Below are 26,413 nucleotides of genomic sequence, written 5' to 3'. Positions count from 1 at the left end.
AAAGATGGTGTATGCAGTGCCTGCCTTTTTTGCGACGTCACTAAAAAAAGGAGGAAAAATTGGTTCTTTTTTTTGGGGGGGGGGGGGCATGGCTCCCGTTGGCCGCCCCCCCCCCCCCCCATACGCCCTTGACTAGTACACACAACTTGTTCCGTAGTTGTGAAGATCACACACCTTATAAGCGATAGCCAAAATGGGGAACCAAAGACGCTTTGGGGAAAGGACAAGAGAAAGTCCCCACTACTCCTTCCTCAGTTTCTTAACAATTAAAATAACTTTGGCGGTCACCGGTAAGGCATGCGCACACACCTAGTTTGTATTTACAGTAGGCCCGACCACTGAGGACCCTTACTCTTCCCTTTTTTTGTTCCTGTGGTTGGAGTTAAACTCTTTCTTATATGTCCCATAGGGTTTGTAGATGATGACCTTCCGAGGACGTGACTCAGGTCCTCAGTTTTATTGATATCGGAGGTAACCCATTGTCCCATGTCTTCAGATGTAAAAGGATAACTAGGTACGGAAAAGCTGCTTTACAGTAAGGCCAAAAAAAAAATCTTCGGTTTCTGGTATGAAGTTTACCCCAAAGTGGTGCGACGACGCAGCTGGGGTTTTTTTTTTTTCTTCTTCAAATGTCGACTGATGACTGCAAATGGTGCCCGGCTAAATTTAGTGCAAAATATATGGGAGCCCAGAGAGGCCACATAAAGCTTATACTCTATCGTAACCCCATCTAAAAACACTTAAAATTGTGAGTCAAACCTGTGAGTTTGGCGGTTTTGAGACATCATCTTGCGTTGAAAAAATAACTTTTTAACTTTGCCGAAGCGCATAGCTACGGCGACGCGCGCGCATTCCAGAAACCAGAGCCTTTTTTGGGGGGCAGTGATATTTCTAAATTGTTATATTCAGTCTTGTTCAATTGAAGCATGGATGAACACTCGTAGAAAAACCAGGTGTACTATATTTTAATGTACATAAAGCACGGTGAAAGTTTAATACATTTTCTGAAAAAATATACCAATTAAAAAATAATTTAGTAGTTTCTCTAAGTACACACATGTTATATAAATATCCCACAATGTCCCATTAAATTAATACAACACTTTCTGTTACGCGGAAAATATTCCCCATGGAAATAGAATTAGTAGAACTATGTATAATTTTGAATTAGAATAAAATTAATATCTATGGTTTGATTTAATAGAAAGGTAAACATCTGAATCCCACACAAAGTTACTGGCTGTCGGTGCTTGTGTTTCCAGGGGATGTAACAGTCAAAGAAAACCTGTGGGCTTAGAAACCACCACCCCCACCCCTAATCCCCAAGTAAATCAAGAAATGTACTTCTCAAATTCCTCCAAATAATTCAGAGTGAAATCGTGATTTTCTAGGTTAGATCTAAGCCTTTACTTTCCACTTTCTTGTTTAGTATTATTGTACATTGTTGTGGCGCCAGTGCTCTGTAAGTGGGCGCAGACATCCGGGAAATTTTTCACGGGCTTATCTAGCTCCCAGACCTATGTTCTTGAAACTCAATGGTTCTTGAGTCCGGAGTGCTGAATGGCAACACATAGCAACCGAGGAACACTGATGAATAGATTTGGGTGACATCAGCCCGTCCCAGTGTGACTGTATGGAAATGGCACAATTCTGCTAGTATGCATTTCAAAAATCTGCTCGGTTTAGCAAAATCACCCAGAATTACACGAAACACATTATTAACACACGCTTTTGTTTTGCTGTACTCCCGACAATGCCTTGTGTTTCCTTTGTCCCTGTAATATAACACTCTACCATAGACTAAGCACACAAATTTACTACAGAGGACCGTTTCCAACAAAAGACCCAACTCCCGAGGACTGAAAGGATCTGTTGTTCTCCCTTTGTGTGCTGGTCCTCGAGGGTTATGTAGAACACGTAAACTTATACTCACATGGAGATGTTATAAAATGTCCTTTAAACATAAACAAATCATGAAATAAATTAAAAATTATAAAGAAACTTGGTGCGTGTCTAGCCTGGCAATGTCTATACTTTTCTGTGTAGTCGTACAAGTCAGGGAACCTCACTGCTTAGACTGGCCTATCTATTCTCGCTGTTCAAGGGTTTGTTTTAAGTGAATGAAGCTTGTTCAAAACAAATCTGCTATAGTTTTCTGCTAGGATCACCAATTTTACAGAAATCTGCTAGAAATCTGCTAAAATTTCTATTCTACCAGAAATTCTGCTAGATTGCCCAAAAAAATCTGTCATATCTAGTCAAAAATCAGCTGAAACGGTCACCATGGCCCGTCCCCGCCAATTTTCTCTTATTGTGTTACCATGGATCTTGCTGGCTGACGGTTTTGGTTGTAAGAGTAAATTCTGGCAGTTTGAGGCTGAATTTCCCTGATTTTGTTGCTTTGGGTGAATCAAGAAGTGACTGTGTCTGCAGCATTTCCTCTGGGTCTGGTTCCCTGCCTTCCCCAGTGTGTGATTTAACAGGTTCGTCGGGTTTCCATGGCAAGGGTGGCACCTGTGAAAACTGGGGGGCAAAAAAACAACTTAAAATTTCTCTTGTTCGTTTGCAAAAACATGGCTAGTTTGCTTGCGAATAGTCTGAACATTTCATTCAAAGGTATTGGGAGGCTTATAGGATCACATTTCCAAACGAAAATCAGTTATTTTAATTGCATGCCTTGCCGGCTTCGAACAACAACAACAACAACACAACACACCCACAGTTTACACACACAAGAGCCCCGCCAGCCAGATATGTGCATGAGCAACTCACGGGTTATGTAGGCCCCCTATACAATATAAACTGTACATTGTTGTCTGGTTTTTCTTTCAATTCGGCAGTTTGCTGCGAGTCGTGTTTTTTTTTTCAATAAACCGATTTGAATTGAATTGAATTGCTACTTTAGAATACTCTATTGATAATGTGAAGTCATGGTTTCATGCGATAACCCATGTACCTTCAACTTCCCAGAACTCGTCCCATAAAAGTTTTGGATTGTTATAATATTCATCTCACCATTCCAAATGTTGTCTCATAATATGGCCTTTTCTTTGACTTTGTCGGCAATATTTTTCTCATGTAAGTGTTAGTGGGAGGCAGTGTATAATCTTGGCCACAACAAGGATATTCAATCATTGTGGATGAAAAGTTGAAAACGATATCGCCACGAATTTTTGAGGGGTTTGGCCATGGTGGCATAGAAATATTAACTTGAAACAAGTAACTTTGTCTTTTCTGTCTTGGTCACATCAAACTCCAGTTGATTCTTAAAGATAAGATGACCTTTGGATGGGCAAAAAGTCCTAAGATAAAAAACATCAAGCCATCTCAAGACTGTGTATGCTAAGCAGGTTACAGCAACGTTTTATATCTCCTACAACATTTGATGGTTTTTTTATTGTCATGTTGATATTTCTTCGTAGAACAGTTACATGCCAGTAAGGGTTCATATTTTATACAGCGTTCGTGTGGGACTTGTGGGATTTTCAATCAATTCACACAAACAAATTATTTGGCTTTGTCTCTTTAATGAGACATAAATTATGAGACGTCACGTTTAATTCATTCAACATGACTTAGTCTGAACATTCTCATCAAGGACATGTGATGGCCCAGCAAACACTGCCTATTAGAAGTGGGCTATTAACATGCTAATAGGTTCATGAACGCACAGACGGACACACGAACAGCAGCTCACTTTTTGTGGAAACTATTCGCCTGTTAAATATTCAAAGCGCTTTTTAGCAATACTGTAAAAAGTAGTAACTGTTAATCTTCGGCAAGGATGGATTGTGGTTTATTCATAGTTAAACCATTGCATCAACAGAAGTATTGGAAAGAATGTTGCAACCTGACGCCACGTTTTTCTTCATATATCATCTCAATGAAGGTCATTCGTTGCAAAAATGATGATAAGTCATGAATCTGGGACTGAGAAATGTTTCCAATTTTGTTAGGAAATACTTGAAATGACTCTCCATAGACTTTGTACACAAGCGCGGAAGTGGCGTCAGGTTGCAACATTTTTCGCCACACCCGTACAACCAAGTCATTTTGTGTGTACAGGCTCCTTACGTCAAAATGGATAGTTCAGACGACGATTTCTTTCTGACTAAAAGTAGTTTTTGCAGTGACGGCGGAGAATCTGACAGTGAAGATGCATTGGTAATATTCGGAAAGCAACTTTCACGCAGACGGTCCTATTCATGCTCATTATGGAGACAATTGTCCGACGTTCAAAGTGTGGATTCGTAATTCCGAATACACACTTTACTAAAGATTCGTCGTTCCTAATCCACACTTTGTGACCAGTGTAAGAGATTCGTAGATCCGAATCCACACTTTTAACAATAGTGTGACGTCATAGCAATGGTTTAAGTCGCAGAATACACTCGCAAGTGTGGATTCTTAATTAACGAATTCACGAGGCGCGAACGAATCCACACTTTCTCGTGTATTCTCCTTAACTGAAAACTGTGGTTTAATCAAGACTAGTGTAAAAACGAATTGAATACACACAGCAGAATCGTGCATGTACGAGCTTACCCACTGGACGGATAGGAATATGAAGAGAACCACGGTGCATGATACTGCATAAATAATGAACGTCCACGGAGCCCCGAATCGGGTAATCAGCAGCCCCGTTAGGAAGTATCCCAGCCCGTTTCCGAGGCCATGGTGCGCGGAGATGAGGATTCCTTGCATTGTGCCGGTGTTCTCCGGCGGAATCGCCTCGGTCATGTAGGATACGCTGGTCGTCCACGTCATGATGAAGCACATTCCTATGAAATCAAAGATAACTTATAACTTTTTAATTTGTTTTATTATAGAAGGTTTTGAGAACACTTAAGCCTATTGTTTTACTTTTTTTGCTTACTGGCACAGGTACCCCATTAAAACTGTATGGAAAATCATGTGAACAATTATAACATTTGTGATATTTAGCTCAGAAAGCAAAAACGGGGGAAGAAACGAGGTGTCCGTAAATTGGGCTAAAAGGTAGGTGAAGGGTTGCCTAACGTGGTACAAGTTCAAAGAAATTCCAAAATTATTGGTAAGAAAACGTTTTGACGTAGACATAATTATTGTAAACATTAATAATCTCTTATTTTGTGTGATTTCCTTGAATTTATTCAGGCCCCCTACGTTAGGCAACCCTCATTAATCCCGTTTTTTGTTTTTGCTAAATATCAAGATGTTATCGTTTTCCACATGATTTCCCATTTATTTTGTAAGGTTAACTGTGCCAGTTAGTAACTTTGTGAATTTGAAGCTCATCTATACTGAGGTTTGCAAAGACTATCTGAGGAAAAGGTAAACGCACTCAACTTTAGAGTATGACGGTAACCATTTGGATCTTTTATTATGTCCTGGTAATCATCTAATCTCTTATATGCTTTAGAAAACGTTACTTAAGTAAGGATACGTAAGTAGAATTTCCAAAACTTACTTTTTTAGAAAATTTAAAAATATATACATGTATATATACCCAAGTATATTATATGGCAGGTGTTAACGATTTATGCAGATAAGCCACCCTTCCCAAAAGAATTTGAGGTGTCACCCCTTCTTAAAATGTTCTTTAGGGCTATCTGCCAATTTTGGTGCTTTGGACCAGTCGGTCACGATTCCGGCCATAATTATGCCAACTGGCTATTACGACAGGCATTACCTTGAAGCGGCTCGACGAAGAATGTTACCCAGGGCACTCTGATCAGGTAGTAGGAACAAAACCGGACTATGTAGAGAAACAATCCTAGACTCAACAGTGGCATGTGGCCAACTTTGGGGATGGCCCAACCACTCAGCAATCCAGAGCTGAACTCAGAGACGCATTCCACAGCAGTCAGAACCCCCAACAGACCTTGCGTGGCACCTGCGGACAACAGACGAATCATTCGATTCAATTCAATCCAGATTTATTTCTATAATGCCTCAACTTTCATAGGGTGCATTTGCCTACCTATGTTCCCCAAAACTTATGTTCCCCAAAACCTATGTTCCCCAACCTAACCCTAACCCTATGTATTTTCATAAATTGCTTCCAAAAAATTTAAGTTGTGACGATTTTTCCCTTCAACCAAGATGTTCACTCATATGCTACTCATCAAGGCAATGTCAGCCATTTGCAAACCACCTGTAGGCTAGACATTGCTTGTGCTAATTATAGGCATGTTTTGCCTACCATTGTTAAGTCTTTCCTACCCTTTTTAAGAAACGATTTAGTAAACTTGTCAAAAAAGGTGTTTATGAAGCACTTGAAAGAATTTTATTAGACAAGTGCATGGATTTTCTCTGTGCCAATCTTAACTGCTTTTCCTGTTCACAATGAGCAAGGCAGTATTTGCTAATGGTTACTTTGTATTTATTAAACCCGGAAATGAACATCATCTCAATTTAAGTTATGCAACCGAAATAGATTGTATAATTACATAGTAATTCGACAGCAGTCTAGGGTGCTCCTCTACAGAAGGCTTTGTCCTCTCAGATGTCACCCCCATTCATATAATAATTTTGCTCCAGATATAATTAATTTTGTTATTGTATCATTTTGTGTATTGTTTCTTTATTTTATATGATTGGAAATTTAAACAAACAAACAAACAAACACCCCAACAAACAAACAAACAAACAAATGTATCTAACCCTAACCCAAACCCTAACCCCAAGGATTTTGGGGAACATAGGTATCGGGAACATCGGGTAGACCCCCTTTTATAAAACAATGCATATAACAAAGTGAAGTGATAAATGTAACCTGCTCCCCCCCAAAAGTTGACAAATTAATTTTTTTAGGTTTAGGCATTTTCAAATTCCTGAGGTTTTTAGCTTCAAAATGATAATGATTTTCTTATAAAGATACCGTGACCCTTTCAACCCTGTGAGAAGGATTAAGTGATAAAAGCCAGACAATTAATTATTATGGATTCTGGGGAGTTTCGCAAAATAAACGCATTTTGGACAACCACAGTTCAATGCGGCTGATCACCAGGCTTTATATACATATATGATTTCCATATTACAATGTGGAAATAGCGCAAGAACCTATACATGTATACTTAATCCCTCCCCCACAAAAAAAAATGGTTCTGTGCAAATTTCAACGTAAATAAACTCATACAACGTTATAGCATCTCAGCTACTGAAACTCCACCACTGTGTATCGCATTTCACTTATGGCGTCAAGGCTCTAGCATTGGTTTCATACAGCGTGGCCTACTTGCCAATCAATATCAGCCTTGAATGCACCTATTCATCCATACACCTATTATTATTTTTTTTAATGAAAATTCAGTGACAACCACGTGCAGAAACTGGGATGCATCTTGGTCACCAGGTGTCAATAACTAATCATGTCATGGCCATATCGCAATAGGTGCACCTGGAATTCCTTGTATTATTTATTGGTCGCTCTGTACGTACGCAAAGCAAGTAGCCAAGCGTGTCATCGTACCAGGTCATATCAGTCCTGCGTTAGCTTCACTGGCAGCAAGATACGCCTACACCATGATCATATACTTCGCGATTCCAGTCTTCTTATTTTCGTGAACCAGGTTTGGCAGTATACAATACAGGTGAGCTACGGTGACGTTGCATTAATTACCACTTTTATATTTTGTCGATAACCCAGGTGGTTCCTTTTCTTTATTCTTTGTTCCTTGCAAATAAATACAATCCTTATTTATATTTCACTGGCAAAAATACTGCCCAAGTTATCTTATTATTTTCTAGACAAAAGCCTGTCAATTTGTATTTCCATTTTGGCAAAGTTAGTCACAGAAACCTTTTCTATTAGGCAAAGTTAGCCACAGAAACTATTATTTTGTTACTGTATAGGCAACCTGCCAATGGGTTTTATTAGAGCAGCTCAATACATTCACACAAAAAGAGTATCCCGATTTTGCTTTACTAGACACCCGTCGGCCGAGATGTGGAAGATCATGTTGGTGTCTAAACGGTTCATCTTTGGCTTGATAAGCCTTCATCTGATGATGGGTTGCACTGGTGGTAACGAGATGTGTAAGGCCTCCATTGGGCATGGATGGGCGTGTCCTCCGACTTGGTACCAGTGGGGACGCAAATGCTACAAAGCCATCACTGAGCGCCTAACATGGTCTGAGGCAAAACAGGAGTGCATCAAGATGGGAAGTGTCTTGGTCGTGCCACAGTCCCAGGAGGAAACTGAGTTCCTCCTGCAACTAGTGCCGTCAGAGCCAAGTGGCTTTTGGATCAACTGCAATGATCTTGAGGAAGAAGGTTGGTTGAAATTTGAAGTTCGTAACTTTTGTTGGTTGGGTTGGAATGCTTTGATGTTACGATCGAGTTTGGTAAGGTACAGTTGGGTTGAGGAGATAGAAAGACAGGGTGAGTAATGAAAAACCAAACCCAAATGTCCGGACCATTGTTTTACTTAAGTTCTGCATGTAGCACTTTCAAAATCTAGGATATGAAAGCCCAATTTATACGCTTTCTTTTAGTACACAAATCACTCAGACATGTGCTTTTCAAGTTACGGAGTTTTAAACACTTCCACCGTTTTAAAGTTCTGTCCACGGATCACCAAAAAAAGTGTGCGTTCTTTCAGCAAAACGAAAACAATTCACACACATCCTTGTGATTTGTACAGGGCGACTAAAAAAAACACGAAACCCAAATGTCGGGACCATTGTTTTAGTTAAGTTCTGCATGTAGCACTTTCAAAATCTGGGATATCAAAGCCCAATTCATACGCTTTCTTTTAGTACACAAATCATTCAAATCACTCATGTGCTTTTCAAGTTAAAAAGTTTTAAACACAACCACCGTTTTAAAGTTCTGTCCACGGATCACAAAAAAAGGTGTGCGTTCTTTCAGCAAAACGAAAACAATTCACACACATCCTTGTGATTTGTTTTTGTTTTGCTGAAAGAACACTGAAATCCGTAACTTGAAAAGTACATAAGTAATTTGAATGATTCTTGTACTAAAAGAAAGCTTATGAATTGGGCTTTCATATATTAGATTTTGAAAGTGCTACATGTAGAACTTCACTAAAACAATGGTCCCGACATTTGGGTTGGTTTTTTTTTAGTCACCCTGTACAAGAACATTATGAGTTTGTTTTGATGAAGAATAATTGTTTATGACAAATCTACTTCTTTTCCTTGTATCGTTTTTGACAGGTGCTTGGAAGTGTCAAGATGGTACTGATGAGGTGGAGTACAGGAATTGGTTTCCGGGGCAACCCGATAACCGAGGTGAAGAAGACTGCGCTCTGGTAATTATGCCTGCTGCGATATGGAATGATGCGTCGTGTGATCTCCTACGGCGCTCCGTGATATGCATCCGACCTGCACCACAGCTGTGAACCCGCAGATCAGTGATTGTCACTATATATGGTGCAAAAATGCCTGACATTTTTCTCAATGTCTCAATCCCATCACAGAACCAATAACAGTGATAGGACGTTTACAAGGCGAGTAAAAAAACGAAACCCAAATGGCAGAACAAATTTTTGAATGAAGTTTTGCCTGTAGCACTTTCAAAATCTAGGATATGAAAGCCCAATCAGTGAGCTTTCTTTAATCACTCATGTACTTTTCAAGTTCAGGAATTTTGAACACAAAGTTCTGTCCACTGATCACAAAAATGGTAAGTGTTCCTTCAGCAAAACGAATACAATTCACATGCATCCCTGTGAGAATTGTTTTGGTTTTGCTGCAAGAACTCTTATTTTTTTGTGATCCGCGGACAAAATTTTAAAACGGTGGTTGTGTTCAATATTCCGTACCTTGAAAAATAGTGATTTGAGTGATTCCTGTTTCACAAAAAGCTAATGACTGGGCTTTCATATCCTATATTTTGAAAGTGCTACAGGCAAAACTTCATTCAAAAATTGGTCCTGATGCCAATTGTGTTTCGTGTTTTTTATACTCACCCTGTATATCTTGCGAGTACCCATAACGGGATACGAACCCGCTGTCACAAGAACTTAGAATTTATTCAGACTCTGTCCTGCCCTGTTCACAGGACTGTAAAATAAAATGAACAGATGTCGAGCGCAAACTTGCTACTTGCGCAACTTTGAAGTTTGCGCGCGCAAGCTTCAAACTTGCGCAAGTAGCAAGTTTGCGCTCGACAGTACTAGTAGTAACGATTGCACGAGGAACAGCGTGCGCGCGAAGGTTTATTAGTCAGACCCTATTTATATCTAACAGTACGTCTAGATTCCAGACTAGCTGCTACAACTCCCCAGTTCATTAGGAATTTTACTGAAAGGTATGCGACAAGGTATGCAATAAAATTCACGACATTGCAAACAAATTCGCATACGTGTGCGCACATATTCACGAATTGTTTCACGACATCGCATACGTGTGCGCACATATTCGCGATTAATTTCACGACATCGCATACGTGTGCGCATATATTCGCGATAAATTTCGCGACATCGCATACGTGTGCGCACATATTCGCGATAAATTTCGCGACATCGCATACGTGTGCGCACACATTCGCGATAAATTTCGCGACATCGCATACGTATGCGCACACGTTTGCGATATGTGATGTCCCTTCAGGGCCACCATAATTTTGCATTATTTTTGGGAAAAACTTCAAAGCAATGCGAAGGATATCTCTTAAAATGTCTGCCGATTTATGATTTTTTTTTCTTTGTTTTTTACTACAGTGGATGTCTTTGCCTATATTCATTTGAAAGTTTTCCCTTTCACCTTATGCAGGTTTTGTTATTTCCTCATCTGAATCTAGTATTTGATTCTGGGGAGTTACGCAAAATAAAAGCATTTTGAGAAACCCCCTGATGACGTACTGGTGTTGTCTGCCGAGTATATGATGCCAAAGCCGCCATTGACCGCGCTTGCTCTGCCGTATAAGAATAATCCTTTTAATTGTTCGGACCCCTGTCATCTTCCTAAGATGACAAGATCTTAGAATACGTAACTCGGTTCCTAAGAGGTCTTTGACAAACGGTGATACAAAGAGATGTTAATAAGTTGTCCGTACCGCGAGTTACCGAAATATAATACCTCCAGAGGCCAAAGGGGCATAGCACTTTTTCTGCTTTGCCCGTCCATGCGTGTGTGTGGTTTCATAGTGATAACTCTTGGACTTGATGTATGTTATGAACTTTGATAGGTAGCCTGCTAGTGGAACCATATTAAAGAAGCTTGAAAAGTTTGGACCCCATAAGACAAAGGACAGGATCATTATAGCGTTACAACAATAGAAATAGTTTTCCCACAATAACACAATAAAGACTTGTCATATCAATTTAAAACTTTGTCTTTTTGTTAGTCTGGGGATCTTCCAAAAACCTGTCACTTGTTCGCCCCATAGGCCAAAGGTCAAGGTAATTCAAATCAAATCACATTTATTTCCTCTTTATGACAAAAATGAAAATGTAATATAATTACTTAAACATATAAAGGCCACTAGAGGTGGCAAAACCTTAAAAGCATAGCTTGTATCAGGCATGCCATTACACAAAACAGACGGATAATAACAGGAAAAAAAACAATTAAAAACAAAGACCAATTACACACATGTATAAGTCTAAGCAGTTAGCAAAGTTGTGAAAAAGTTATAAAAATAATATTAATAATTAATAATGGGCTACGAGTAGGATCGTCGTGGATACAGAGTCCAATTATGGCAGAGGCATATAACATATAAAATATATTACATTACATAAAGTACAATTTAAGTTTGCGTTTGAAAATATTATAAGACCTTAAACATCTGAGAGACAATGGTAAATTGTTCCATATTTTAGGTCCGGTGTATTTAATGTTATATTGAAAGGCAGATGTTCTATGTTGCGGTATGTGGAAATGTAAGTTAGTAGACACACGAGTATTATAGTTATGCAAATTGCAGTTTAGTACAAACATGTTTGAATAATTAATAATAAGACAAAAGAAATTGCATCATTAAGATAACTCAAGTTACTTAAAGATGTAGTTTCTTTTCCATGGATATGGTGCCCTTCAACCATAAAACGAGCATGCACTCTCAAAACACCGTATTTAAAATATTGACTGGTTTTCCTAGTTATTGAAAATTGACTGGGAATCTAGTTAAACATGCAAAGTTTTATACTATGACTAGAAAAAGTTGTTGAGTTCGACTCAAATTTCACTTATTTGCAAAACTATTTTCCCAAATTCAATAATACTGACTGGAAAAATCTAGTCAGATTGACAGATTTTCAGTTGCACCCAGCTGACCTTGAATGACTATAGTCAAATTTAATTGGTTTCTAGTCAAATCTAATCAATGTTTTTTGTGCTGAGTACAAAACTTGAACAGTTTATATTTATGTATGCAATACGTATGTACATATATTCATAAATACATGTAGTAATTTGTACATTGATTTTTGTTTATACAAAATGAAATCGAATAGTGCTACCCAGGCAGCTGTCTTTACACGTTTTGCATAAAATCATATTTGACTTGTCGCATTTACTCATTGAGTTTACCATAATGTTCTTTCCAGGTTTTGATTATTCAAAAATTACCATGTTTGTGTAATATTTGTGATTATTATTGTGCCTCGCATTTAGCACTATGTAGGCCTATACTCTGTCTTTGTCTCTTTTTTATACTCATTATTCATTTTACGGGAACAGCAAAAAGAACTAAATCATTTCTTTAATTCAGGGGCCACAGGTTAGATCATTATTACCTAAAATAAACAATGGTGATATTAATGAATGTTTAATTTGGCTCAGGTAGCTCCAAGGAAACTTTTTTTATAAGGATGGTGTCATGTCTTCGGAACAGTCACGGTTGCGAGGCATTTGTTTTATTTAACCCAACTTTTCTTGTATTTTTTTGATAATCATTGCGATATACAAGCTGTATCCACACACAACAAAGTAACCAAGATGTAAATGTCAATTATAAAACAGATGTAATAAACATTTTCAAATGAGTTAAAGATCAAGTGAATCGCCAATGTGTCCTCTTTCCAGTGATACCTTGATTGTGTGTCTGTGGCCACGGATGACTGAGCATTCGTTGTTATTCTGTCAAGGGTCAAAACCTGCACTGAGCCAAGTTTGTGCAAAAGGGTAACTGGTATTCTGGGCATGTGGAACGGCTAAATTTAAAGAAAGAAGACATCCTTTTCTTTAATGCAATTTATTCAATTTTGGCACAGTGATTTAGCAACTCTCATTGTTGAAGTTAACCCCTCATGGCCCAATGCCTTCAACGTGGCCACCACCTCTTTCCACACAAAGCTCTGCACGAAGTCTAGTCCATCTCAACCTTTGCATAGCAAACCATGCATCCAGCAATCTTAGCCATGGTAAAACTTGGCCCAATACAGGTTTTGACCCATGACAGAATAACAACGAATGTTGGTCATCCGTGGCCACAGACACACAATCAAGGTATCATTGGAAAGAGGACACATTGGTGTTTTACGTGATCTTTAACTTATTTGAAAATATTTATTAGATTTTTTATAATTTACATTTACAACTGGGTTTCCTTTTTGATACACCTTGTGTAGCATATGACGTAGTCCCTATAGCGATTTAACGGCAGAAAACTTGATTGCAATACACGTCATAAATTTTGACCATGTTAATGATAAGATCAACTTTACGGTAACACCAAGTGACAAATCTCTGTTGTGAGGAGGTTCTGAAAAGAACCGGGGGAAGCTCTACGTTTCGAACAGTGTACTCGGCCCGTCTTCAGGAGAATTCAGGAGAGCGTCACAAACTCACAAAACACATTTGTCATGGTGCTAACTTAATTATCTTATTTTGATCTTCAACAATGCAAACGTTCAAATTAATCTTACTATGCCATGTCTTTGTTTTTTTGTAAGGCGGGTATAACCAACAAGAATATTATTTCGTCGACCGCTTTTATTTCTAGATTATTCACTTTTCCTTCAACAGATCTGCTTTGAGGAAACGTCCATCCTAAATGTAATGAAGCATAACAGCGCATAGTATACACGACCCTACATGACTTATCGGCCCTCGGCGGCTCTCAAACGGCAAACCCTCGTGGATTTTTCATTTTCCTCAATTCCACCCTTGGTTGAAGCAACGCTACTGGCCTCCAAAACCCACTACCCAAAGTCAGACTTACCTAGATTCTCCAAATGCCAAAAGAGAAAACCCCAGACGGCGCCATTACAGATCCCAAGGAATATCAGCATGATCAAGACGGAGCCGTAATGCCAGCTGAACAGCACCGCCTTGACCGCTCCCCATGATGAGCCCGCCCCGTCTGTCTTAATACCCTCGTACTGTCGAGAAAAAAATGGTGGATAGTTAAATACACGGTCACGGTGGTGATCGCCTGTGTGGCACCGTCAACACAACCACCACAGTGATGACGTCACATGATGCTTAGAGTTTAAATCAAGCCATATATCAGTCGATCATAAGTCAATATCAACAAGGGCCGATTCAAGGGGCAGAGGGGCAGGCTGGGTGGCTAATATCTCCCTCCCTCCGACTGGACAGTGTGAGTTATTTAAAAAACAAAATGTTTAAAAAATCCTAAGTATTACCCCTAACAGAACTCAACCCATCAAACCCCAACGGCATGTTTTGTTGGAATCTGTCAGGATGGGTACAGTCTAGTGTTGTGGCGCTCTTATGTAATACCAGACGTGGCGCCCTTATGTAATACCAGACGTGGCGCTCTTATAATACAAATTCTTCTAATACCCTCCTAATCTTGTGTGGTTATATAAGCACGCCCGTATTCATTGTTCGTGGCAGTTGGCTTCAGGGCGTTGGCTCCATCATGACTTTCTGTACCATTTTCTGTAGTCATATTAAATTATTTGGAAGCAGAGTTTAAGTTTCCTGTGTTTGGATTTGAGTTGTCCAATGTCTAATTTTAAGCCTCTATAAATTCCTAATTCGCTACATCATAAGCATCATAAGACTAGTACCCCTCAGTCTTTTACATTGGGCTGGCACACCAATAAATTCAGTTTTTGTGTGCGCAGTTTCTCATATGGTGTTTTCTCATATGGCGGGTATGGTTCCTAGTAAATCATGCTAGGGAGTTGGTGTAGGCCTATGCGTGCTCTCTTAACTGGAGCGCGCCATTTTAAAACCACTTTTTAAAACTGTACAAAGGCCTGCAAAAACAAACAAGCAAAATTATTTGTTACAGAACATTATATTCCATTACATTTCGTTCGGAAAAGAAAATCGCTTTTGCTTCAAGGCTTAAAGGGAATGTACATCATCGGTTTCTTTTTGGTTGTAATTTTCAAAAAGGAACTATTTGAGGGGTTAGTATAATAGATCAAATATTGTTACACTGACATTTTTGAAGTTTTGTGTTCGAAAAGGTTGGAAAAACCAAGAAAACCTGACTCCACAAAAGATAAAATGGATCAATTTATAGATGATGGAAAATTGTAAGGCAATGGAACCAGTCTAGCTGGCCTGCACCCGTTCATGAACATGTAACCAATAGCAAACAAAATTTGGACTGAAAAAAAATGGTCAATTTGGAGCAGTAGTTGAAAAATAGTTAGGTTTTTCCAACGCTGGTCGGCCGACCACCGTTGGAAATGTATACAAAAATACTATTTTCTTGAAAATGACTTCACACCAGGTGCCATAATTTTACAAGATGCTTGAGACTGTCATTAACCAACATCCTAGTAAGGTATTTCGTAAAAACTTGGTAGTTTTATTTTTCGATGTTTGCAAATGTTGTATATTCCCTTTAAGTCTTTTTATGCTGACTGTATACCAGGGTGACCGCCCACGCATTCAGACACGCATCCTTCACACAAGGATAAACGACCGTTCTGAGCTCTAGTACAAAATGCACTGAGCGGACGTGCCTTCATTGGTTAGAAACGTGATAACGTGCATTAACACCCGTTGGCTTGTAATCGCGAATTTTCAGGTGTGCCATTGTGTCGGGTTTTTTTTACATGACATCTGAAACGGAAATATTCATAAAACTGTAAGCAAAACTACAACGTATGTAAGACATAGTTGTTCAAAAAATTGTTTGAAAATAAATACTTCAGGATATAACAGATGGTATTGTGCAGTTTTTGTCGTCATAGATGAAGTGTTTACCCAGGAAATAACGTCAAATATCGAGGAAAACACCGTTGTCTCAAATTTTCTTTTTAAATAGGCATTCATTAAAAAGATTTTGAGAGATGTGGTTCCGAACCGATGAAACAAAAGCGAAATTTCATAGTTAATTTTTGAAGCTAAATATATTGTGCTCGGCGTTAACATGGTTATGTAGTTATCACTTATCAGAATTCAATAATAAAGACCAAAAACGTAGACTCGTGAATATTCAAAAATACAATTAGCTGGCTTGATAGACTTCGACACCAGGTCGGGAGCAGAGCCCTGCAAATCTGAAAGCCGCCGCGCGCAGGGGTCTTTCTTGACAAGTGTTCGTAGTATTTCCACTTGTAAGGGCCGTTATCACGCGTCAAACCAGGAGTTTGTCCGAGTCGTTCATCCTTGTGTGTAGGATCCGTGATTCAAATCCACCTCTTGACAAAACCTATAGACTTCAGCACCCCCCTTATAAAATCTTGGATCCGCCTATGCTCGAGTCACATGATCGCCAAGTCCAGTCTCAAGTCAAGGGATATTTCTGAATGAACTGCGACATTGGTATTCAAAACACTGAAGTTATTTTACAGTCCCTGTGCTATTTTTCAATTCCACCCCGAAAAAAAGATACATGATAGTTTTTAAATTGCTAATTTTTGAATGAGACATCGAACATACATACTGAAATGTGTATCCTTGTGGAGTCATTTCTTTGTTCTCGTGTACTAAAGTTTTCGAGTTTGAAAGTGCACTTTCAAAATGCTCATATATTTCAACCAGAATTAATGTCCTGGGCTGAAATTCGGACTTAATATCCCTTATATATAAAATACTTCAATTTGCGACTAATCAACACCCCTTGGAAATTCCTAGTTTTTGAGTAAAATCAATATATATCTATTTCGTGATGACCTTGTGGAAACGTATATTCATCTATAGAAATTGCCCTGTGGGGACGTATTCAGTCTTTTGTTCCCTCTTATACCCATGTCTCCACAGGGTACCGTGTAACAGATCGAAAACTTGTACGTTTATAGTTATGGAATGTTAATGTAGACTTTACAAATTTCGCGTTATTTGCGGCCGGACAATAATTCAGGAGACTGTGTGAGATGATGGGTTCAAATATAACCCGCAATAAAAACATATTTTCACTTCAGACATTGGGTCGTATGTATAAAAACTAGCATTTGCTTTTACTACCTATTTTTAAGCATTTACTTGCATTTGAATGAATACAATTGAAGCAAATTCTTTTATCGGAAAGCATTTGCTAAAAGCTAAAAGTATTTTTACTTTTTAGCTTTTCCTGGAATAAAAAGGAGTTAATGCTTCAGATTTCGAGTATTTACTGGTCAGTTTTTCAAGGCTGGGATGGAGCTACATGTACCTTGAAAATATAAAGCAAATACAAAAAAAATGGCTGCATTTATTGCCCCCAAATTAACACGAACTACATATAATACTACACTTCATTTTGAATAACATTTATGCGAAATTTGAATATTTTGTTATTATTTATTCCATTACAGAACTAGGAAAAAAATAATTTCGCATTTTGTTCACGATATGCGAAATGTTAGCGTCAAATTCAGTGCGGCATAGAATGATTAAGCAATTTTATGCAACGGCACCCTGGGGAATGAACAAAATAAAATCATTAATAATAGTTTGTGAGGTCGCAAAATCTTTGCAAACTATTCTTTTTGTATGATTTCAATAAACCTTTGTGTATGGAATTAAACCTACGTGTAAACCATGCGTGTGTGTGGCAGTTCGTACACACAATAGATACTCTAGTATTGTAAACAACCATATTCGTCCATGAAAACAATCAAACAGGAAGAAGCATTTCCTTACTGTTGCCTAGTAAATGCTGTACAGTAAAAGAAAACTATATAAACGGAAGCAAGTTGCTTTGCCTAAACTTCCTAGCATTTGCTAGATTTTATACATACAACCCATTTTAAGTATATCCAAAAGAGAAAAAGGTATGGTATGAAGCCCGGGAAGGGACAGGGTGGAATGTTTTTTTTGGAGTTTGCTAATTCGTTCGCACGAATTCCTAATTCGTTCGCACGAATTCCTATTTCGTTCGCACGAATTACTATTTCGTTCGCACGAATTAGGAATTCGTGCGAACGAATTAGCAAATGCCAAAACAAAAATTTCCACCCTGTCCCTTCCCGGGCTTCATAGTATGGCTCTACCGTTTAAAAAAAACATACAAACTGAAAATTCGTCAGGAGAAAAATAATGAAATACATTGAAGAGCAAGGGTAGAGTAAACTTAATAAAAACAAATCTTACCGAAAACTTCATGTAGGCGACACAGACCAACGCACACACGCTTAAGCCAACAGCCGATACGAAAGAAGCCCAGTAGGAGGTGATTGTGTGTTCAATGCCGCAACTGACCTCTACCGTTCGGGTTGAGTTGAGTAGGAATCCAGTAGCGAGGGAACTGAATTTAAAATCACGAGATTTGTACAAGAAAAATCTGTCCTCAAAAGTCAAACTTAGCAGGGAAAGTATTGAAGTATTTACTGGAAAAAAAAACACTTAGAAATTTTCCGACCAGTCTTATACGGTTTGTGCACTGGGTGACAAGTGATGGCCAGATATGGGAATCTGTCCCCGGAAACAACAAGTCCAACAACTGGTCTCTATTTCTACACAGTTCTCCATAGTCAGCCACCAGACTAATCATGGAGGTAGAAGAGGTTACCCTGTCCCAGTCTATTGAAGAACAGTCTGCTTTAAAAATTGAATCGAGACTTCAGTCTTGGCTGGTGAAATACTGAGGACCTTGTCTTTGCCTCATGAACATTGTCATATTTTGGAGAATTGTGTCAGCCAAAGAGTGCGTCAAGTTGGCCTGATTTCGTTTTGAATGTTTTTCGGCACGGAGGTCCAGGTCTGGCTCTGACACAGACTGGGCTCTGGTGCTCTGAAACGTGCACAACTAAATCAGGCCAACTTTACTCACAGTTTTGCCAGCAAATTTCTACAAAAATTCAACTGGGAAAAGAAAAGGTCCTCAGTATTTGCAAGTTTTGCAGACTCAATTCAATTTATAAAGCAGACTTTTCTTCAATATTTTGCACATGAGAGGGAAGTCAAGTGATTTCAAAATGAGGCTAAGACTAGACTGGTACATGTTCAACCCATGGTCCAACTATTTGAAAAGACTGACCTCTTCATGCAGTGTCATTAGTCTGGTGGCTGACTATGGAGAAATGTGTAGTAAGTTGAGACTAGTTCCCAGTTCATGCCACACGTTTTTAAAATTATTTTGGCATGGCTGATTGATGCAGTACTGAAGTGGTGTTGGACTGGTTGTTTTAGGTGCCCGTCTATTTTCTTGTATTGCATGTTTTCAATACTTGAGTTTTGGGACTCTTATACACAGTATTGAGAGTCCCAAATTTCGGACTAGCTCTGACCGTCATCGGGGAATGAATAAGGGCTTAATATTTGGTTCTTACCAAGCTCCCCAACCCAGAGTTCCAAATCCCCGGTTAAATCCGTACTGATCCACGTTCCCGTGTTCCCGTCGTAGGGCGTCTAGCGTGGCGTTATCCAACTGGCAAGCGGAACTAAATACCACCACCTCGATGAAGCTGGAGACGATCAGAATCACCACGAATAACACTCGGAGTTCTGCCTGGTCATACAGCCAGCCTTGGTTGGCCAGCAGAATCTCTTGGGTTGCCCGGGGAAACTGGCTGGACTCGACCGTGCTGTCGTTTCTCGATGTCTGCTGGGCTTTGGACGAGAACGAAGAAGCCAAATGGCGGGGAATACCTTCACCACCGATGTTCCGTTTCAAAACCGAAGGTGTCGGCGATAGGACAGTGTCCGCGTCTGCCGGGAAGTAGTAAGATGATTGGCCCTCTTGGTAAGGGAGGCTGATATTGAGGTGAAGAATTTCGCGTATCTGGTCCTCCATCACATCACAGGGGACCTGAGATGCGCGCGGGAACACTATAAATGACGCCAATATCCCTGTAGTCAGTATGACGCTGGCAACCAGCACTGCCTTACGGCGTCGGAACCGGTCCGCTGCCGCGGCGATAAACGGCAGGAAAAGGAACCCGAAGAAAGGTCGGACAGAACTGACCAGACCGATTTCGCTAGCAGAGAAACCGATCTGCTTGAAGTAGAGCGGGATATACAACAGAAAGCACCCTAGTGAACCCCAAAAGGTAAAGTTAAACACTTTGTACACGAGTAATGGCAAGCTGACGTGACATAATCTCGACATGGTGGTTGTATATTGCGTTCATCAGCACACGTATGGTTTAACGGAGCTGTTTCTTCCTGTTGACGATCCGTTTTTCCACAACACTAACCTGCAAAACGATCCAAGGCAACAGGTCGCACTCCATGTGTGTAAATTATAGGGCATATACTTTAATTAACGCTCAAGAGTTATAGTTGACCATATGCCGCCAGCATAATTTCACAGTATTCAACAGCTGCATGCGGTGTCGGTGTGGTGCATACTTCTACAAGCCACGACTGCAACCGAATTCAATTACATCGCAGTCACGCTTGGCGGCACCCTAACAGATACTTTGTTATCAGTGAAAAACCAACGAACAGTGCTCCACGGCAGGATTATGCAATTATCAATGACGACTGTACCATAAACCATGGAGGAAGGAATAATAAAACCATAGAAGTAGCCATACTGCTGCAGTGGCGTAGCCATGAGGGGCGTGGGGGGCGACAGTCCCCCCCCCCATGAAACCTTGTCGCCCCCAAGTCGCCCCCCCCCCCCCGCTGAGATTTTGAGTTTCTAAAAAAATTATTATTGATCTACATGACGCCCCCCATGAAATGTTCCAGCCCCTCCCCCAGCGCCCCCCCCCCCCCTGAAAAATTCCTGGCTACGCCACTGTACTGCTGGGATTGTCATCAAGGCTGTCTAGAAATCACGTTATATATTATATGTATAACGTTGTTATTCATTAAAGGGAATATACAACATTTGCAAACATCGAAAAATAAAACTACCAAGTTTTTGCGAAATACCTTAATAGGATGTTGATAAATGACAGTCTAAAGCATCCTGTAAAATTATGGCACCTGGTATTCTGTCATTTTCAAGAAAAGTGGTATTTTTGTATCAATTTCCAACGCTGATCGGCCGATCAGCGTTGGAAACAACTGGCTTTTTTTCAAATACTGGCCCCAATTGACCATTGCACTTGTTTGCAATCGATTACAAACCTTTGAACGGGTACGAGCCAGCTAGACTGGTTCCCTGACCTTACAATTCCCCAATGTATGTAAACTGCTCTGTTTCTTCTTATATGGAGTCAGGGAACCAGACTACAGGAAAATGATCGTTTTTCTTGGTTTTTATAGCATTTTCGAACCCAAAACCTCCAAAAAGTCAGTGTAACTATATTTGCTTTATATTTCCAACCCCCCAATTCCATCCATTTCTGAAAATTAGAGCAAAAGCAAATGATGTATATTCCCTTTAAGCTCGTATATATACATAATACACAAAATGATTATGTAGGGCCGACTTTTTTCGTAGGGCCGACTTTGTCGGATGAAGGACCAAATGGAATAAAGTAAGATATCGAACGGCCAAATAGTGCAGTGGTTGCATCGTCCACTAATCCGTTTTGCAGGGGCCGAGGAGGGATGGATTCATGAGGCCAAAAAACAAAATATTGGGTCTCTGGTCAGACCAAAGTTCCGGAATTGACGCGGCCACGCGGCTTTTTTGTGGTTTTTTTTGCTTTTTTTTTTCTTCTTCAAGCTTGGATTGTACAGACAAGGTGGGTGTTATTTTGCTTTTTTGGTGTCCTCATGTACATTGGTGTCCTCCATAATTTGCCTTGGTGCTTTCGATCATTTGCCTTGGTGCAATTTCCCATTCCTTGGTGCTCTGTGGTAAAACAAATTGAGGAGGTGCGGAAATAGAGGGCGCTGTTGGGGCTAACGCGGAACATTTTGGAAAAAAAAGATCGACGCGCATGATTAAAATCGACGCGCGCGCTGACCAGAGACCGACTTATTTTTTTTTTTTTGGCCTAAGCATTGTAGTGTGTTCCTATCCAGTCAGTGAGAGGGACTACCCGAATGTATTATGTCGTCACCGACAGCACGAAGTAACACCCATCTACATACCAGTAAAAACTAGCAATCGGAGAAAACGGCAACTAAAGTTGAACGCCTTCTAAAACAACACTTTGCGTCAAAACGACAGAGTATTTTCAGTTGGGTTTCTCGTTGTGGACACTTGATGAATTGAATTTATTAAATCTGCTGTTTTTCACTCGTTTGTGTATTAAATAAACAAGAAATAAGAGAAAAAAGATGAGTGTTAGTTCGTGAAACCGAAAAAGCTGCGAAACTGTAAATTTTCGTTTTCACGAAGTAACACTCTTCAATGTATTTAACACGAGGAAAGTGCAACTTCAGGTCAGCGCGCGCGCGCTCATACTACTTGTTACAAGAAGAGTGTTACTTCGTGAAAACGTTTTTTGCTCACTTATGAGCAGAGTGCGCGCCATGCATTGCAATAGTCGGGGGTCTTAGGGATATTTTGGTTCACATTCTTCCAAAAGCACCAAATTTGGCACAGATGTAGTCCATACCATACTATTTCGATTTTTGACGGGCGCCAAGACGGGCGCCCCGCGGGGCCGCCATTTTGGCAAAATCCAATATGGCCGCCAATCGGGTCAGAGGTCAATTGAACTAAATGAGCTAGAATCATAAATAATACCACTTTTCAGGTATTTTCGGGGTCGAGCAATCTGAATCTGATGTTATTTTAACGATTTGAGGCAAAACAGATGCCCCAAGGGACCGCAATATTGGCAAAATCCAAAATGGCCGCCACATATATCACAGTTAAGAAAATAACGAGCTAAAATCTTAAATAATACCGCCTTTTATGGGTTTTCGGGGTCACAGAATCTAAATATGATGTCATTTTAATGATTCGAGGCAAGGCAGATGCTCTAGGAGCCGCCATTTTTGAAAAAAAATGGCCGCCACCCAGGTTGGAGGTACTCGCAGTTAAAACAATACAACGTGTTTTTTTTTGGGGGGGGGTCCAAATGTCTGATTCTGATGTTATTTTAATTATTTGATGTCAAGTTTACCACTCGAGATCATTCCGGTCAAACCTGGTGTTTCTGGTGCGTCATTCCATAAAAAAACCTTTTCCCATTAGCTGCACATGTCGGACAGTTTGAAATTTCTACGCATACCACAGAAACAATCTTAGTTTGGAGCGAGAAAATTGTCCTAAGTTATTGTAAGGATGTATAGGCGCGTGTGGTGTGTGCCCGCCATGCTGAGGGTGGGTGGAGCTATCAACCAACGGTCGTTTCATTGTCTTCACCACCCAAGATGTTGATCACAGATAACCAAGGGCAACCTCTCACTTGGTGAGTTCCAGTGATATGCCCAAACCGTAAATATCCATTTCTCGTACCCTGCAGTGAGGCAGGCTCATCAAGCTTGACTTCTTCGACACATCATAACAAGTTTGCAGATGGTGACATCCTCACCTGGTGGGGATACAATTAACTCAGTGCTAGCATGCTAGCAAACGAGTCGGCAAAGCCGCATGCCAAAATCGGGATCTACGCCCTATACCTAGACAAGGCTGCATCCACATCTTATGGGTGCACCGGAGTAACTTGATATGCGACCCACTGAGCCAGTGAAGGATTTAGAGTCGAGTCACTGCGATCACTTTCGAGATAATTTCAAGCTTGTTTTGGAGATCCTTGGCCTATTGGAGATCTGGGTGGGCTTCAGAAGTGGTGAAAAGTACAGTAACATACTAGTCCAAAGCATCTATTCCGATCTCGGTCTGACAAAGTCCTTGGCACCACCCTTCTTCCAAAGCCTAACATGGTGCGACACAACTTGCTTCGCCATTTCATGCAGAGCACAAGGGGTTTGGTGCAACTGTAGGTATCAAAGGGGCCAGACATCGCTTCTTCACCACTGTAAGCAGCTTGTTGGAAGCATCCCAGCTACCTGCCGTGCTGTTTGAACATGTAAAGCAACCGCTACTACAGGCCACCTCGGTCCAGCAGGAAATTCCTGACTTCATCGTGTGGGGCTGGCACAAAGATGGTACCAGTACATGGCAATCACTATGGACCAACTCTCAATGATGCTTCAGTGACATGTGCCATTCCCTTGCGCTGCGGCTGCCTCATGCAAAGGAAGGTTGAAATGCAATCACACTAGGTTTCTATATGCAAGGTCCTCTACAAATGAACAGCTCCATTTAAACGCACACAGCGGCATATAGCATTTTGTCACTGCAGACATCATCTCTAAATATTTAAATGAAAATAGTTCAAACAATAATCTTTATTGATAAGTCCAATCCTTAATGACCTTTAGGGCAAAATGTGACATACAATCTCTAATAAAACAATAGATTCAGATTCTCCGACCCTGAAAATCCATGTAAAATGGTATTATTAATAATTCTAGCTCGTTTAGTTTTTAACTGTGACTGACCTCTAACTTGGCTGGCGGCCATTTTGGATTTTTCTAATATGGCCCCTGGGGCATCCGTCTGGCATCAAATCATTAAAATAACCTCATATTCAGATTCGTTGACACCGAAAACCCCTCCAAAGTTGTATTACTTATGATTCTAGCTAGTTAAGTTTTTTAACTGCGGTATGTGGCGGCCATTTTGGATTTTGCCAATATGGCGGTCCCTTTGGGCATCTGTCTTGCCTCAAATCGTTAAAATAACATCAGATTCAGATTGCTCGACCCCGAAAATACCTGAAAAGTGGTATTATTTATGATTCTAGCTCGTTTAGTTCCATTGACCTCTGACCCGGTTGGCGGCCATATTGGATTTTGCCAATATGGCGGACCCGTGGGGCGCCCGTCTTGGCGCCCGTCAAAAATCGAAATAGTATGGTATGACTGACATCTGTGCCAAATTTGGTGCTTTTGGAAGAAACTGAACCAAACGGCCCCTATAACGCCTTAACATCCCTGACTACAATGGAAAATGGAACTTGAGTGTTACTTCGTGAAAACGAAAATTGTCACTTTTGCGCAAAAGTTGCCATGGATACTTAGCGTAATTATTAAAGTAAAGCTCTTGAAGCTTTGAAACTTCGTGCAATGGTAGGCCTTGATGAATAATGTTTAAAAATCCAAAAAACTGAAAATCGAAAAAAATATGCTTTAACACGGTAGAGTGTTACTTCGTGGTGTCGGTGACGATGTGCGCACAGAGTCTCTTTTCGGGGGGGGGGGGTCGGACGCACGGCACGGTCTCATTTCGGGGGCGTCGGACGATGTTCTCTCTTTGCATCTGACTGAAGGGCCTATTGCATTTCGATACAACAATATGTATAGCCATTTGCACCCCTTGCAGTTGCACGATGCGCCCTAACTGTGGGCAGTTTATTTTTCTTTAAAATCATTGGCAATGAGCCGATTCTCAGCAACAAAGACGGGGTCAGCAGTGTTGTAGTACTCGTATGGTACTCGTACTCGAGTACTACTCGAGTGCTTTTTTTTTTTTTTTTTTTTTTAGAGTACTCGTTCTCGTACTCGAAATGACGGTACTCGTAGTCAGCCAGCAAAGCACTCGTACTCAGCCAGCAAAGCACTCGTACTCGACATGTCAAAATTGTACTCGATTATCAAAAACCTCGTACTCGAAAAGCTGTACTCGAAAAACAAAATGGTATAGCTTGACTTACCGTACCATCGCCCCATAAATTTGGCTGTAATACTGGACTACCTCCGTATTAACAGCCACAAACTGCCCATATGCCCTGTGCATGGAGGGTGGGGGGGAAGCAATTTAAGATCGAAATTATTTTGTCACTTGAAAATCACCCCAGCTAAAGTATGAGTGATAAATAGCAAAAAAACGTTGAATTCCGTATACCTTCAGAGGTCTATTAATCCAGTAATCATGGTAATTCGGCGACGAATTCCGACGGTTTTCAAAAAGCATGGCGTCTCTGATATTTACCAGACTGTTTCCCGGCCCCCCTAAAATAGTCACAAGGCCAATGAGGTCAGGGAACCAGACTAGAGCTTTAAAGGAAACATGCAGTCCAAAATTTTCATAACGTATTTTATTTTATATATACCTTCATTTATGTGTATTAAATGTGAATTAAAAGCAGAACTGGTTCTGGTGTACGTTTAGTGTGGTAATTTGCCGTCCAAAATTGAACCCCCCCTTTTTGATTTTCGCGGCAACTCCAAATGAGGGCGCTGTTCATGACGTAAAAAAAGGCAGAGAAATCCAGGGCCCGTAAATGACGTCTGGGTACGAGACG

At 40.2% G+C, this 26,413-nt stretch overlaps 2 protein-coding genes across 3 annotated transcripts; one reads left to right on the top strand and one right to left on the bottom strand.

The window, feature by feature from the left end:
* Window positions 1–887: 887 nt before the first annotated feature.
* LOC119742914 (major facilitator superfamily domain-containing protein 6-like) lies at window positions 888–20,633 on the bottom strand. Its single transcript, XM_038219171.1, has 6 exons — window positions 19,577–20,633; window positions 18,399–18,552; window positions 14,116–14,275; window positions 5,672–5,875; window positions 4,546–4,781; window positions 888–2,523 (listed from the first exon to the last, which is right to left on the bottom strand). The coding sequence occupies exons 1-6, from the start codon at window positions 20,353–20,355 to the stop codon at window positions 2,317–2,319; spliced, it is 1,740 nt and encodes a 579-aa protein (XP_038075099.1). The 5' UTR covers window positions 20,356–20,633; the 3' UTR covers window positions 888–2,316.
* On the top strand, window positions 7,350–9,460 carry LOC119742915 (lactose-binding lectin l-2-like). Of its 2 annotated transcripts, XM_038219173.1 has the most exons (3): window positions 7,350–7,574; window positions 7,913–8,256; window positions 9,162–9,460. In XM_038219173.1, the coding sequence occupies exons 2-3, from the start codon at window positions 7,929–7,931 to the stop codon at window positions 9,344–9,346; spliced, it is 513 nt and encodes a 170-aa protein (XP_038075101.1). In that variant the 5' UTR covers window positions 7,350–7,574; window positions 7,913–7,928; the 3' UTR covers window positions 9,347–9,460. The 2 variants fall into 2 exon arrangements, with proteins under 2 accessions (XP_038075101.1, XP_038075100.1); XM_038219172.1 differs by lacking the exon at window positions 7,350–7,574 and having other exon boundaries at window positions 7,772–8,256.
* Window positions 20,634–26,413: the final 5,780 nt, after the last annotated feature.

The sequence above is a fragment of the Patiria miniata genome, unplaced genomic scaffold (assembly GCF_015706575.1).
Source record: "Patiria miniata isolate m_02_andy unplaced genomic scaffold, ASM1570657v1 HiC_scaffold_6, whole genome shotgun sequence".
NCBI classification, from domain to species: Eukaryota; Metazoa; Echinodermata; class Asteroidea; order Valvatida; family Asterinidae; genus Patiria; species Patiria miniata.
This window is presented reverse-complemented; position numbering and strand designations above follow the sequence as displayed.